This window comes from Fusarium proliferatum (assembly GCF_900067095.1).
Source record: "Fusarium proliferatum ET1 genome assembly, contig: FPRO_scaffold002, whole genome shotgun sequence".
Taxonomy (NCBI): Eukaryota; Fungi; Ascomycota; class Sordariomycetes; order Hypocreales; family Nectriaceae; genus Fusarium; species Fusarium proliferatum.
Window position 1 is genome coordinate 2,432,920 of NW_022194791.1, and position 15,333 is coordinate 2,448,252.

The window sequence follows — 15,333 nt, forward strand, 5'->3', positions numbered from 1 at the left end:
TTCATGGTCAACTCAGTTGCGGTCCTCTCGTCCATCAAGCCAACTGGTACACTGGATGCAGCGAATAGACTAGATAGTGTTAGCCGCAAGCCCATCTTGAGGTTCGAGCGACTCACCTTTTCGTTGATGCGCTGTCTGCAGTACTTGCACTTCTTTGTGTGCTTGATGATGGGTTCAGACGAAGCAAGTTGCCACAAGTGCGCGAGCCCATAGAGAGCGATGCCCAGCACGAGAAAGGATATCATTTGGCCAACAAAAGATCTACCAGCTGTGAGTTTGGATATCCTAAAGACCTGGAGAATGCCTACCCATATGCTAGGACAACAGCACCGTCCTCTTGTGCCTGATGAAGGGTGTTGTAGCCGGTTGTCTTATTGTAGTTTGGTCCTTTTTGCAGAACGGCAAATTTCTCCTCCATGTTTCTGTTGAGTGGGAGGAGAACCGAGATAGGGGGCATCAACACATCGCTCACGAAAGACTTTACTAAATCTGTGAAAGCAGCTGCAAGACTATTCGGCGTGTTAGTCACCTTCACCGCAAATCCAGGAGACTTCATACATCAAACCAACGGCAATCTTGAGGATATCATCTTGAAACGCAAAGTCGACGAAGCCTTCCCAGAAGCGCTTAACTCTCTTGTGGCCTCGACCAAGCAGGGACTCTGACTCTCCCGAGCCAGACTCCTCGTCGTGAGATCTACCAGGCATGACGCGATAGTTTGGACGTGACGTTCTCCAAAGGCCAGACAGCCAGGACATGGGCGAGTAGTCAAATGATCAATGTGGTTTATGTTTAGATAGCCAGAATGCTACCAATGCTATCATGACTTGGCCGTGGAAGCTAGAATCAAGGACCGGGTGCCGAAGTGACACGCGCTACACGCGGTTGTTGGTTGATGCTTGTGACGTCATGTGCGCTCAACCGCAATTACAGGGTAACTGACCGTCTTACACCAATTACCACCATACAGGTAAATCTATAGTCTACCCGTATATGTGAATATATTCGAGAAAATAACAATTAACTGGGAGAGCCTCGAAATAGTTATACCAGCAGAGTTAGAGATTAGATAGGCCAGCTATCGAATTACTGTCTGACTATATAGATGTGCCAATCTTCTGGTTTGTATATAAAAGTCCAAGGAGGGAATCGTTTTGAAACTGCAAAAGGAAAGTAAAAACACTTTGGTATCATAGTCGCGCCCACTCTGGTTAACAAAAACCAATCATCAGTCTAGGTAGTCATCATGTCCCATCAAATCTAATAGCTTCCCTTTCGTGGCTTCCACTGTCTCTTCCTCTCACGTCGCATAAGACACAAGTGCATGACCCAGTAGATAGCTGCGATAATCATGAGAGCAGCAGCAGCCCAAGTCAGCGCCAGGAACTTTTTCCCCACAGATGCCGATAGTCCAACATCATCGCCGACGTCGTTGATCTTGTTTACACCCTTCTTTCCAGCTACAGTGACGAGAATGCTGGCGATGAGGAGCACAAGTGCGGCGAGACCCGAAAGGATGACGTTGACGGCGTTGACGCCGCGCCGAGCGAAGAGGAAGAATGCGCCGGCGCTCGCGACCATGGCGAGGCCGGAGAATCCCACTGCGAGGACGTAGAAGACGAAAGTAACGAGGAGAGCCGTGTTGAGAAGATCGATAGAATCTTGGATGTCATCGGGCCAGTTGATGTCAGCAAGATTCATCTGGAAAGGACCGACTTCGAGTTGCTTGTCGAGCATCTCGGTGAGGTTGAAGCGTTCTACAAGATTAGCATTCATTGTGGATCGAAAGATATGATTCTACTCACTCTCGGGGGCAGAGTTGGTGCAGTTTGTGACGTTATATCCAGCACCAGGACTCGTGGCATTCGGCTTGTACTGTCCATCACATGTGGCCATGACATGAATGGAGTACCACTCCGAAATACCAATAGTGTCGGCCAGCTTGTCTGCAACATCGCCAGTGATATCGTTGATCTTTCCCTTAACATCGTCCTTGACTTCGTTCCACTTGTCGGTGACCTTGCCAAAGAAGCCATCATCTTCATCGTTGTCATTAGAAGAAGCGTCGCTGTCAGTGTCGAGAACGTTATGGCCAATCATTGAAGTGTTGAGCTAAACTGTCAGCCTGAGTTTTTGAGAAGTTGCTTCAGACCTACCCGTGCAACAGAGTATTCTTCCATAAACCCTTCCTTGTGACCAGCAAAAAGGCAGAGCATTGAGAGGATAAAGGCCACCATGGACAACACCAGGGGCAAGAGGACGAAGAACCTCGACAACATGGTTAAGGCGTATGATACTGCGAAAGCGGAGTGTCTTCAAGTTGTAGAAATACGAAAATCAACAATTCAAAGGAATGTCCAGTAGACACCGGGGAATTCGTGTTGACTTTGCGGGTGGTGTAGTGAAATAAATACTTCGCTAGTACCGAGACCCTGTCCATCAATGATGCAAACTCCGACAGCGCATAACCAAGGATGATTCGCGCACAGAGCTTCAGAAGAGTCTACCAAGCCAAGCTAAAAGGAGCACAAACGCCAGAGATTCAGAACAAGCTCAAGGCCGTGTTCATGAGCGCATCGCCGTGCAAATCATGGCCCCAAACAACGGCCAAATCCGAAACAGACCAATCATACATTGAGCGCTTGCGTCACTGGTTGGGCTGCTTCTTTTGTTTCTTTTCTTGGCTGGGGATTCTTTGAGGGTTGCATCGAGAATGGCTGGGAAAACCGGTTGTGCAGGGGTCGGGGCTAGGATGGACGTCAGCCACTTGATCAATCGGCAGTGGACGCGTGTGAAACAAAAGGGAACAGGGGTTAAGAATTGGGTCTGCTTGATTAATCATCGTTTCTATGTTTGTTCTTTATTTCGTGAAAGAGGCCTCTTTCTCGTATTTGATGTCCTGTTGATGGTGGACCGTATGGGTCAGTTGACTCAATCGAAGATGGATATGGACCCTGAATATCTTCATTAGAGTTGTGCATAGCGAAAGCGGGTGAGGCTTGCCGATGGCCCTGTCGAGACGTGATTCACTGCCTCGCTTCTTTGATGCTTGCAAGAGTGAAAGACTCTGATGAATCAACAACTCAGTGGCCGTCAGTCTGCTCAGACCTGCTTCGTGTCTTCTCTTCTAGCGATAAGTGCCGATAATACTGAGAGATTGTCCTTCGACCGTACGGAGCATCTGTAGTCTCCCAACCTTGTTATTCTGACTATCCTCGTCCACTCGGCATCCAAGAGCGGGTCATCCGCTCGTCTATCCGGTCGGCTTCCGTAGCTCAGTTGGTTAGAGCGTCGTACTAATACTTCAATCCGAGTGTTCGGTAATGCGAAGGTCTCAGGTTCAAGCCCTGGCGGGAGCAATCCCAACGCCTTCCGGATGTTTCTTTTTGTCGATTTCTACGATTCTCGAAGAGTGGTTGTGGTCGTGATGTTGATTGGTGATCAAGTGGCTAGCGTTAAGTAACGATAGACGCGTAGTGTATGTAGCACTGTGAGCAAACATGAACTATTTGTTACTCAGACTTGTATGTCAATGACTATCGGAATGATCGAGTCTTTCTTTGTCATACTGAACATTGGGCCAAAGGCAACCATGATCCCAGTTGCTTCGACCTCAAGGCTCCAAGTAACACTGAGCATTGTAAGCTCGACTAGCTTACACAGCCGATCCCTCTATAGGAACATATTCTCACGGGCTTACTTAACCAAGTTACAGCGCTACACTCATTTTTCCAGGCGCTGAACTCAGAGTCGTACCATCGAATGAGTTCCCTGACCCAAGAATGCGTCGTCAACTATTGATGATCCACGTTGCCAACGACCCACGTATGACGAGTACAGAGCCTAAATAAAGATGGAAAAAATGTCGCACAACTTCAACAGAGGTTAGAGACGTGGATTATCTCCATTGAAGCAGATAAATGACTCGTTTGCTTCTGGCTCTTCTTCCACCACTTAGAGCAGTGCTCAATGGGTGGTTTTCAGCCATATTTCAAGCCTCGAACTTTACTGCTCAAAGACGAGTTAAGAAAATGAAGCTTATTCTTGATCCAAGCCACTTTGCAATGCTGGAGACTTGCGCTGTAATACTACCATCGGTATCCCTGCTTGAATCGATATTGTAGCTTCGAAATTGGGTGGTCATGTTTCAGGAGCCGCTGTCAAGATCTTAGCCAAAGCCAAGACACGGTTATGCTCCCCGGAATCTTCTTCCCGGGGTAACTGACATGGTTGCTATTTTGGGTTGTCTCATCACCACTCTCTGGGGTTGTTTCCATTCCGATTTTTTCAAGTCATTCCTGTAACGAATTGCTTCGAAATTCCTTCTGGTCGTTTCTATTGTCGTTACCAACGGCCAACGGCTACCGGCAAAACGCGCATCCTTGGCCCGAATTGACTTTTCATGGCGTCCTTCGATCCAAAGTCTACGAATCCGAATCCACACTTACACAGACTTCCTCACACTGGCTGCCTCGATGCTGAACCACGTATTTCGCACTATGAGCTCACCATGAACACAGTGTATGGGAGTGACACGTCCCCGATCTTTCTTTTATCCCGCGAGTGGCGTGTTAGACTTTTTATCGACGACTGATCGGGAAACTGGTGAGGGCACCTCAACAACTGACGGGCTGACGGAGAGACTTCAGATGGACCTATGTTGCCACTGGTTTGCTAGGTGGATTCGTAAGTGACCTTGTATTCTTGGAGTAACTATACAAGTTGAGTGAAGAGTCTGCCTCGATCGGGCCTCGAATTGGTTCGGATGCGTGCGTGTCTGCGTGTACCTGCATGAGTACGTAGAATTATTCATCTTCGACGTGTCTTCGATTTAGTTGTGGTTCACCTTCTTAAGACAATCTCATTTCCGTCTCTCTTCTCTTTCCTGTCCATCTTCCATATTTCTGTCCTGTACCTTTCTCTTTTTCCCAAGGACATACTCTCGTTACTATAGTCCAGAGTTTCTTGTATTTGTGTTACACTATTACCATCCTATTAGTCACAATGCCTTCCATCAACAGTCTCCTCACAATGGCCCTCGCAGGCTCGGCCAGCGCTGCGTTCCAAGGATTCAACTACGGCTCGACGTTCACAGACGGAACAGTGAAGGCTCAGTCCGACTTTGAGAACGAGTTCAAGACCGCCGCTGGTCTCGAGGGCACCGGTGGCGCCTTCACCAGTGCTCGCCTCTACACCATGATCCAGGGTGGCTCAACCAACCAACCCATCTCTGCTATTCCCGCTGCCATCAAGACCAAGACCAGTCTGCTATTTGGTCTCTGGGCTTCTGGTGACGGCTTTGCCAACGAGATCGCCGCTCTTAAGAACACTGTAGACCAATACTGTGGACAGCTTGACGACCTTGTCGCAGGTATTTCTGTTGGCAGTGAGGATCTCTACCGTATTTCTCCTACTGGTATCAAGGCCAATGAGAACCCGGGTGCCAACCCTGATACCCTCGTCGACTACATCAAGCAGACTCGTGCTGCTATCAAGGGCACTTGCCTTGAATCCGTCCCTATCGGCCATGTCGATACATGGACCGCCTATGCTAATGCTTCCAACAATGCTGTCATCGAGGCCTGTGACTGGCTTGGCATGGATGCTTATCCTTACTTTGAAGATACCAAGAACAACCCCATTTCAGAGGGTGCAAACCTCTTCAAGGCTGCCTGGAACGAAGTCAAGGCTGTTGCTAAGGGAAAGGAGATCTGGGTCACTGAGACAGGATGGCCCGTCAGCGGTAAGACATATGGCAAGGCTGTTCCCTCTACCAAGAATGCTCGCACTTTCTATGAAGATGTCGGTTGCCCTATGTTTGGAGATATCAATGTCTGGTGGTACACACTCCAGGATTCTGCTCCTCAGACCCCCAACCCCAGCTTTGGCGTCATTGGCTCCGAGTTGACCGAGAAGCCCCTTTACGACCTCAGCTGTGATGAGAAGAGCAAGAAGGGAACTCTGGTCAGCCGCAGCAATGATGCGTCCGGCAACGTTGAGCACCGCTTCGTCAGCCCCTCTTTCGCAACTGGTAACTATACCAACGGAACTGTGCCTGTCGTGTCTGGCACTTCCACTTCTCTTGTGCCCACTCCCTCTTCTACCTCCGGCAACGGTGGTTCTGCTACAACCCCTCAGCCTGGCAGCGGTGCTCAGCAACTCAACTCAATGGGTGCTGCTGCTGTAGCATTCATTCTTGCCGCTGCTCTATTGTAAGCGGGAGTTTTATGATTGAGTTATGACTTCTTGGATATAGAATCGGAATTGGTAATGGTTATCGGGGAAGGACAAAAACAAGGCGCACCTGAGTACATACATATGAGCACATGATTTACCAATGAGTCGACATGTGTATACGATGAGAATTGAATAATATGAGTTCTAAAATTTTGAGGCATCGGTCGCTTGTGCCATTCGATGAGTCAGTTGACAGTGAGAAAAGGTTATGGGAGCAGAGCTTCGTCTGGTGGAGTTCACGAGCGAATGATCCCTAACATCTTTACAGAAAAGACAGCAATATAACATACTTGTCTGTGATAGAGAAGAGCAGCTGTTCAAGACAGGGACACGATTTTATAATACTTTATACCTTTATATCTTCCGGGATAGGTGATGAAAAAGTCTATCCACGGCACTCCAGATTCTGACAGTAATTGGCCGAGAGAGCTCGTGCCCTTCCTCACCAAGAGATCCAATGTGAGACCTGATGACCATATCATCATAAGCTTTAGGATAATATTATCTAAATTAAGGTAAGGCTTAATAAACTAAATATTAGAGAAACCTCATCTAAATTATAAAATATTTCCTAAAATAATCTTAAAGCTCGCTATCATTTATTTATATTGGTCACGCAAAGCAGATCAGATAAAAGTCCAACTGAATGAATTGTGTATTCCATCTTCTTGGCTGCGCAAGCGCAAGGGATGGTTTACAGCATCGGCGTATCTCATTGTAGTGGTTGTACTAGTATGAAAAGACCCAGAACCCTTTACTCCAGCTGCATTGCCTCAACCTCCTTAGAGACCTTATCTGCCAACTTCTCATCGGCCTTCTTCTTCTTATTGTTCTTCTTGTTTTTCTTTTTCTCGACCCGTCCAGTTGCCTATAGGCCTAAGTTAGTAAGTTATCATAATCTGATAAAGGTAGAACTTACAACCCGGAAGGTGCATCCGTTTGGGGCCAACTGGCCCTCAAGGCTCAAGATGATAATAGTGTTGGCTAAGAATAGTTAGTATGTATAACTTGCATAATTCATAAATAAGATACTTACGAACGAGATGACACGTTTCAGCCGTGTGATTGGCCTTCTTGCAATACGAACAAAACAGCCGAGATCTCTTCTTCTTGGCGACTGGGACTTCGGCCTTCGGCCTTCGCACAGGGTTTGAGTGATGTCTGTAGGAAGCCAAGAGTCAAGTCAATAAAGGATGAAGGTAAAAGTGCCAAAAGATCGTGAGCCCTTGGCCGGCCATCTGGTGTGCAGTGACGGCCACTGACAAGAAGTGAGGTGCGGCATACAGCTGGACAACTCGGATGAAAGAACATGGAATAGAACGTACAAAAGAGGTAGGGCGAATGAAGGGATCGTCGACTTACGTTTATTTTGTTGATGGCGATAATAATGGTGATGGCTGAAGAAGAAAAGAGAGAAGAAGTCGTCACTTGCAGTTGTTGTTGCTGAGAATGAACAAGGGAAGGAACACTTTAGGTCATCAACTTGCAGTTACCGTTGGTGTTGATTGCCAAGGTACTAAGGTAGGTATCTCAATGAAGAAGGAACTACTTTCTCTGCTAACTACCTAGGTACCTACTTAAATTCATCAAATCCACAGGATGTGATTAACTTCATCAACTGGGACTTATATCTCTGCTCGCGTGACCAACACGAACAAACGAACAAAGATAATCTTGGGACCATTTTAGGAAGCATTGTCAAAAATCAGAGGGGTTCCCTAGTATTTAGTTTATTGAGTCTCAATTTAGATAATATCATCCTAAGCTTATGATGATATGGTTATCAGGTTTCATTTGGGTTTCTTGATGAGGGCGTCAATAGCTCTGGAGCTCCCCTGCATAGAGTGGATACTTCAGCCTTCAGCTGGGCGCGCAACATGCTCATTGGCCGATTCAGATTGGCATCCAAGCCCCTCCCCCTGGCTTATCCGATCTGCCTCTAGTCAAGGAATATCCCCATTTCATCCTCAGCTTCAACTTCAACTTTGACTTGGACTTGGATTGAAACAATACAAGTCAAGTTGAGTTGTTCTTTTTGGCCTCTTGCTCCCGGTTTTATTCTTATTGAACAGGGCCATTCGTTCATTTGCCTTGTTTTTTTGTTGGTCTTTCTCTTTACTTTTTATACAACCAAGCTGTCTTTGTTAAGGACAGATATAGACATGGCGCTCACCCGTAGGAGCGTTGTTTGCTCGGCTGTCTGTCTTGCACTTCTCGTCGGCCTTGCATACGCGGGCCATGATCACGAACATGTTGAGGCTGTGAATAATGCCAATATTGACAACATGAGCCTCGAGGAGCTCGACACCCAACTCCAGGTACACCAAGTTTAGCTCTCCCTCGAAATGTCCTGTGCTGACTCGATCCTCCAGACCTGCCCAATTGTCGAGCAACTCAATGCCGCAAAGCACGCACACCATGCTGCCGCCCCCTCGTCGATGACCTCGCGCCTCTTCGCCGTTCTCTTCCCTGGTTCACCCGCCGTAAATGCCCTCCTTGCGACCCTCTACATCTCCGGCCCGCCAAACTTCCTTCTCGCCCTCTGCCCGACCAACATTGATCCTGCTTCTCTTTCCGTCATGGTTGCTTTTGCTGTGGGCGGTCTTCTCGGCGACACTCTTTTCCATCTTCTCCCCGAGATCTTTGTTGGCGAGGACCATGATGAGGCTGTCAAGTTCGTACTTGTCGAGCCTAATCGTAACCTTGTGCTTGGATTGGGTATCTTGGTGGGCTTTATGACATTCGTCGCTATGGATAAGGGCCTACGAATTGCTACAGGTGGAGCTGGTCATGACCACTCCCACGGACATGGTGATGCGCACACTCATTCTCACGGTGAGGATAAGGCAGTTTCTTCAGGTGTTGATGCTACAGATAGTCTTGTCAAGTCTCGCAAGAAGGGTAATGAGGACAAGGGTGCTGTTGTTGCCAATGCTGTTGAGAAGCCCGAGAAGGAAATCAACCCTAGCGTCAAGCTTGGCGGCTACTTGAACCTTATGTATGTTGATTTCACGGCTTTGATCTTTTGAAACTGTACTAACACTTACAGTGCCGACTTTACACACAACATCACCGACGGCTTGGCCATGTCTGCCAGTTTCTATGCCTCTCCTACCATCGGAGCTACCACTACCGTAGCAGTCTTCTTCCACGAGATCCCACACGAGGTTGGCGATTTCGCTCTTCTCATTCAGTCCGGCTTTTCTAAGCGAGCTGCTATGGGCTCGCAATTTATCACTGCCTTGGGTGCTCTCCTCGGTACGCTCATTGGCATTGCTATTCAGGAGTTCGGTAGCCCTAGCAGTGACATCCCCATGGGCCGTAATGAGGGTATCTGGGGAACTAGCCTGGTAAGTTATACAAACACTCACACCCCGGAATAATTTGCTGATTTGTTGTAGACATGGGGTGATATGCTTCTTCCCTTCACTGCCGGTACATTCCTCTACGTTGGAACCGTTGCCGTCATCCCTGAGCTTCTTGAGACTGGTCCTAACAAGGCTAAGGAGCTTAAGAATATGCTTGTTCAGTTCTCTGCCGTGGCTATTGGCGCTGGCATTATGTTGTATATTTCGTGGCACGACTAGAGTATATGTGAGTGGATGTATGTGATGAGAGCGGTGTATTAGATGAAGCGGCGGGTATAGATATGAGTATGAGATATCATGGGTTTGTCATGCATCGTTTTGATAAATGTCTTTCTCACGGGGAATGAGTGTGCCTGAGAATAGTCTAAGCTGATTTGATCTCCTCCTGGTGGTTTGAGAGTCCGGGAAATCAATTTTTAATGATGAATCTATAGAGTCGAGGCTTAAGTCCAGGCCTAGGAACTTCAAAGCCTGTAACAAGAGAATTATGCCCTCACATCTTGTGTTCTGTTTGATGCCTGCATCTTAACAATAAATCTAGGTTAAATCTTGGTTCTTGTTCCTTTGTCATAAATCAAGTCCGCTGACTTCATACTGGTACTGTTCGAAGATATCTTTCAGCGAATTTTCACCTCGGACTCGACCTTAGGGTATGTCTCAAAAGATTGAAATTCAGGATAAACAAGGAGATTCTTGTCTAGGCTGTTCTTTCTTTCCATCCGTTTGTCCTTTTACTGCGAGATCTCTTAAGTTCTACTACTTGGCTTCTCGGTGCCGATAATACTGCACAATTCGCTTTATTAACATTGCTGATTGGAAGAGTCTGCTTAGCATGGGTGTCACTGCTCCATTTCCACCCAAAACTGTCGAACATCAAATGTTTTTCTACATGTCAATGGCAATCGGACGTGTATTGACGACCCTGTATCAGCAAGTGCAACTGGTCTAGTAGTAGAACAGCAGAACAGCATTGTAATATTACTGCAGGAGTATTGTTGGTTGATGCTCTGAATAGGCTGAGAAAATGCTCCTGTTTAGGGTAGTAAGGGTCTTCATTCTTCTTTGGAATCATCGCCAATGAAGAGAAACGGCTGAGACTTAATAGTGACCATCACGAACAGTTCCCTCGATTATCGAATATTCTCGCAGTATCCATTGAATGCGGTGAGTGGGTTAATGTTGAAGAAATTCTTGTTTCCTTTCTACCATGTGTCACCACTGAAATATGAACTGGTGAGAACCTCATCAAGCGGATGGAATCAAAGATAACCCCACAAGCTCTCAATCTATCACTGAAAAGAATCACTAATCAACATTGACACTGAGCCGCAATTTCACTAAGCACCACCGCTGATTAATGTTATCAGATCAACGAAATAAGCCTTTTGCTCGGCAACCGGACACCCACCATCAGATCTTTTACAAGCCAATGATACGGCAGAGCACAAGCCCCGGGATGGTCCTTGGACCCCTAAAACGGTACTTGTCGAGCAAAAAGCCCAGGGCTAGGGCATCTACATGCATGGCGGCTATATCCATAGTAGGTGGACCGCGGGTGAGCGACGCATCACCAGATGGAATGAGTTAGAGCCTCATTAGTGCGGACGACATGGGGCTGTTTGCGAATGTGTTTCCGGTATCCGGAAAGTGGAAAGATCAGGGGGGTCTACGGGTTGATGGAATGAGCATAAGAGTCAGAGATGGAGAATGGAAAAGAAACCATTTGCCATATAATATCACCATATGGAGCAGTGGCAGTGGAGTGTAAGGTGCTTCCTCGGTATATATGATGCAGGACAAGAAACCATCTACGTCTGAGCTTGCGTGTGCCTCCACGAGTGGCACACAATCTCTTGCCCTGAGCGCGGCAATGTCATGTCGCGATAGAAACGTGGAGAGTGGATCGCGATCAAGGTGAAGCCACTCATACCGAGAGTGACCTGTGCTGAATGAGTTGGCTCTTGGCTTCCTAATTAACACAAGCCCAGGTGGGTTTAACGGTGGGTCAAAGGAAGAAGAGAATTTTTCAGGTCTGCTGAGCTTGAGTGCAATATCGCTAGGTGTAGCTATCGTGAAGAGGGAAGAAAGTGTCAATATCGGAATTGAGACCGGCTGAGTGAAAGGTGGATATTCAAGACGAAGAGGTTGGAGGGGAATGAAGAAAAAAAAAAGGGGAGATAGGTGTGAGTCGAGTCAAGGTTTGACTCACCGACTCCAAGATGGGGGCGAAAAGGGTAACCAGGAGAAGGAAAAGGGTTGAAACGAGGGCTGAAAACACACAAATGGTGTATGGCGATAGCTGTGGGAACAGAAGTTGAAGTTGGTTCAACTATCGTGAGGTTGAATCTTGGTGTTTTGGCGTTTCAACGACGATCAACACCTTCAGATCAACAAGACAGTTTGTGCCTGGCCAAAAGGAGAAGGCATGCAAGGGCCGTTAGCCAACCAACTGACACGAAGCCGGCTCGGAGACGGTGAGAAGATCGCTTCGGAGACTAGCACCATCTCCAGTTTCTGTTAGCTACAGTAGCTTCAAAACTCTGCATGAGGATGGGCTGTTCCACTTCTGCAGAGCGGCCTGAGCTTCCCCGTATTATCTCGAAATTTGCTTCTCCCCGCATCTGGGCTTGAATGCTCTGTTCGTGATCTTCTGCCGGTAGCTCAAGAGCCCATATTTACTACGACTGTGATTGTGGTGGCAGGATTCTGTTGCGTAAAAGAACAAAGTGGGACGGGGAACGTTCCCCAGAGTAAAGATGCACGTCTAGTTGTGAGATTTCCTAATTGATACTCGCGAGTTGTGGACATCTGACGATATTGGACCCTGACATGGCGAAACGAGAATTTCTATCCAGCCACGCTTCCTAAATAAGAACACGTTGTTTGCTGTTACGGTGCGGGATGCCCGTCGAAAATCGGCCATTGGCGGCGGCATCGTGCGGCATCGTGATGGCGTGGGTGGATGGTCTCAACTCATGGTGGGAGGGGCAATTGGAGAAAAAAATAGCCGCCAGCGAAGGAGAAAGGGATAATACATAATAAGGGAGGGAGGGTCAAGACTGGGGGGTGTAACGGAGTGGTGAAAACAGTGAGTAACAATAACACATAAGTTGACGCCATGAGGGGGAAGGAAATAGAAATGAAAATGAAAATGAAGCCCACGATGCAAAACGAGACGCTGCCACGCAACCCTTCGAATCGTGAACTCGGGGTCCTTTCGCCAACGCTGACTCGTGGGGGGCTTCACTAAAAGGTAGCTATCCCCAGGCGAAGCGGTCCCCATCTCCAAAGCTTATACAGCCCTTCTCGTCCTGACAGGGATATCATTGAGGAGAAAAGGGCTAAGGACATCTGCGTGTCGACCAAGACAGAGTCAGACTCAGTAGTGAATGGAGTCAAAGTTAGGAATCGCGGGCGAGCTAGACCAAAACTCCAGGTTCGAGAACCGGGCACAGACGTCGAAACGGTTAGGTTAAGACTTTGACCCCAGCATTTGCCATCGCCAGGCCTTATTGATTCTGATGCGCCAGGTCGAAACAGGAATTCCTCATGTAATGGGAATTGTAGTATGCGACTCTTCCCCCCTCTTGGGCTTTGTTGGACTCTAGAACATCTCACGATGTTCGCCTACGTTTCCGTGGTGTACTCCGTAGCCTGTCCTGTATTAGGCACGGAAAGGCGGCAGCTGAAGCAAGCTCTCATTTTCTGACCGCCGGTGTACGGCATGAGGGAGAGGGAAAAAAAAAGGCCATCAGCCGGTTGTCCGGAGAGGTGCGATGGGAGATGGAGAGAGGATGAGGTGTATCAGGTTTCTCGTAAATTTCCATCCAGATACACCTTTGTTTTTCGGTTAACACCAGCCCGTAGAGGTTCATATTTCACTGTCAGCGAGATTTTCGGTGCATCAACATTGCAAAGGCGAAAACGTGGGGAATCATGAAGTCATTGCAACTCCAGTTTCTTCCCCAGTTTGTGTGAGTCCAGCGTCATCATCAAGAGCCTAATCCAAGGCATCAGGAATTTGGGCCGCGCAAGTGACGTCCCAGATCTCGATATCTGTATCTTGTTCCCATTTTTGTAGGGTGAAAGGAATAGTAGCTCCGGCCTGGAGATGGCTTGAGCTGTGATGGTGTGAGGAGCTGGGCGAGGGTGAAGGTGAGGCTCTTGGAAGACGGGCCGGCTCACACCAGAAATTGCTAGAACCATGCAATGAGTGCATGGAAAGCATGGAACAAATGGAAACATGGCTGGCTGGGCTGGAGGTTGTGCCTTGCAGCAGCCTGTCAATCATAGCTACCTACCTCCTTATGTATGCATTGTGCTATGTGTTGCTATTATTATGCAATGCTTAACTCTCGTAACCCGATGACGCCGGCCGTGAATCTCCGATTAACTCTCTCCCTGTGTGGCCACCATGGTGACTCTTTGTTCGGAGCATCCCGAACGACATTTCCAATGTTTACTTCGAAGGGATCTCTACTGAGACGCTGAACTACAAGAGACAGTTTAATTGAATTGAACATTTGATTTGGTAATTTGGTGATCAACGGATTCTCATCCGCGCCAAGAAACTGTAGCGTCCTACCTTAACCCAAAGTTAATCAAGCCAAGCAGCTTCAAGACGTGAAGCCGACTATCGGATGTTTTATTATTAGCCCCTCCTCTGAGCTGGGCTGTTGGAGATGGTCACAGTCGCACCGGGCCCAGCTGCAAACGCACACACAGTCAGGAACGGGATCTGTTGGAGACGTCGGGAATGAACACGACAAGGCAAACAAGGACCCCTTCGGCACTGAAGAGCCTGTAACCACTTCTCCACCATCGGCGCTAGTCATGCACGATTTGTCGAACCCCGGTCGGATGGCTCACAAAGCTCGGAAGCCTTTTTCTCATAACCCCCACTTCATATTTTTTTTTTCATCTTCAGAGCGAGTCGGCCGTGTAAGTGAGAGACTCAGTTAAGGTACCGGTACCGCGATGGAGCTCATCGTGGATATCTTTGAGGTAAGAAGAGAGGGTCTGCTGTTTGATCCAGCTCTTCAACCACGCTCTGGGTGTGTTTCGTGAAGAGTACGGAGTAACAGTGGTAAGACTTCCGAGGAGGTCGGATCTGGAAAGGGAAACCTCGTAGCAAAGACTGCAGTCAAGCAATATCGTGCGGCGTAGATGTTCAATATTGAAAGATGCAAACATGTAGACGCTGTTGTCTTGTCTATGATCAACAATCCGTGCTCCCTCCCATCTTGACTTACTCCAAATCTAAGGCCCTTGTAGATGGCTTCTCCAACTCATCACCCCTCTAAAGTTGATTTATTTAGAAGCAAAAAAGACTTTTCTCCAACCTTTCCAGATCACCTTTATGGCTAAAATAGTGGCTGATGATGTGCTTTTGGCTGCCATCCAACTCACATTCCTTCCGGCTTTCAAACTTTGGTGGTTGTCGATATGTCAGCCAGGCATTTTGGATCACATCAGAAAGCCTACGCCTTGCGCCGACAGAGTGATATTAAAGCCCGTCGTCGTCACCATTTGCACCCCCAGGAAATGTATAATACCTAGTCACAACGCAGCAAACGAGCTGTCCTTCCCATCACCAAATTACCGTCTCAAGTCTCGACCACGATCTAGCAACTATTGCAGACTCGCGAGACCCAGCAACAAGAGCACGCGCTCCCTGGGTCCCACCAACTTACAGCGCGCACGCCCCTAGCAATCAACGCCCCCCCCC

General features: G+C 47.9%; 5 protein-coding genes and 1 non-coding gene across 6 annotated transcripts; 3 read left to right on the top strand and 3 right to left on the bottom strand.

The window, feature by feature from the left end:
- Nucleotides 1-12: 12 nt before the first annotated feature.
- FPRO_02986 (uncharacterized protein) lies at nt 13-707 on the bottom strand (the record flags this gene model as incomplete). The annotated part of the gene is made up of 4 exons (XM_031226853.1): nt 13-69; nt 117-261; nt 309-509; nt 559-707. The coding sequence occupies 4 exons, from the start codon at nt 705-707 to the stop codon at nt 13-15; spliced, it is 552 nt and encodes a 183-aa protein (XP_031077347.1).
- A 553-nt stretch (nt 708-1,260) lies between these two features.
- On the bottom strand, nt 1,261-2,279 carry FPRO_02985 (uncharacterized protein; the record flags this gene model as incomplete). The annotated part of the gene is made up of 3 exons (XM_031226854.1): nt 1,261-1,757; nt 1,806-2,112; nt 2,157-2,279. 3 exons carry the CDS (start codon nt 2,277-2,279, stop codon nt 1,261-1,263), a joined length of 927 nt encoding a protein of 308 aa, XP_031077348.1.
- Nucleotides 2,280-3,264: 985 nt separating this feature from the next.
- On the top strand, nt 3,265-3,359 carry tRNA. The gene is made up of 2 exons: nt 3,265-3,302; nt 3,324-3,359. It is a non-coding gene; the product is annotated as a tRNA-Ile (tRNA).
- Nucleotides 3,360-5,004: 1,645 nt separating this feature from the next.
- FPRO_02984 (uncharacterized protein) lies at nt 5,005-6,216 on the top strand (the record flags this gene model as incomplete). Its single annotated transcript, XM_031226855.1, has 1 exon — nt 5,005-6,216. The coding sequence occupies one exon, from the start codon at nt 5,005-5,007 to the stop codon at nt 6,214-6,216; it is 1,212 nt and encodes a 403-aa protein (XP_031077349.1).
- A 775-nt stretch (nt 6,217-6,991) lies between these two features.
- Nucleotides 6,992-7,921, bottom strand: FPRO_02983 (uncharacterized protein; the record flags this gene model as incomplete). Its single annotated transcript, XM_031226856.1, has 6 exons — nt 6,992-7,105; nt 7,157-7,221; nt 7,274-7,398; nt 7,501-7,523; nt 7,600-7,634; nt 7,894-7,921. The coding sequence occupies 6 exons, from the start codon at nt 7,919-7,921 to the stop codon at nt 6,992-6,994; spliced, it is 390 nt and encodes a 129-aa protein (XP_031077350.1).
- Nucleotides 7,922-8,399: 478 nt separating this feature from the next.
- Nucleotides 8,400-9,824, top strand: FPRO_02982 (uncharacterized protein; the record flags this gene model as incomplete). The annotated part of the gene is made up of 4 exons (XM_031226857.1): nt 8,400-8,555; nt 8,610-9,235; nt 9,287-9,587; nt 9,639-9,824. 4 exons carry the CDS (start codon nt 8,400-8,402, stop codon nt 9,822-9,824), a joined length of 1,269 nt encoding a protein of 422 aa, XP_031077351.1.
- Between the last annotated feature and the right edge of the window lie 5,509 nt (nt 9,825-15,333).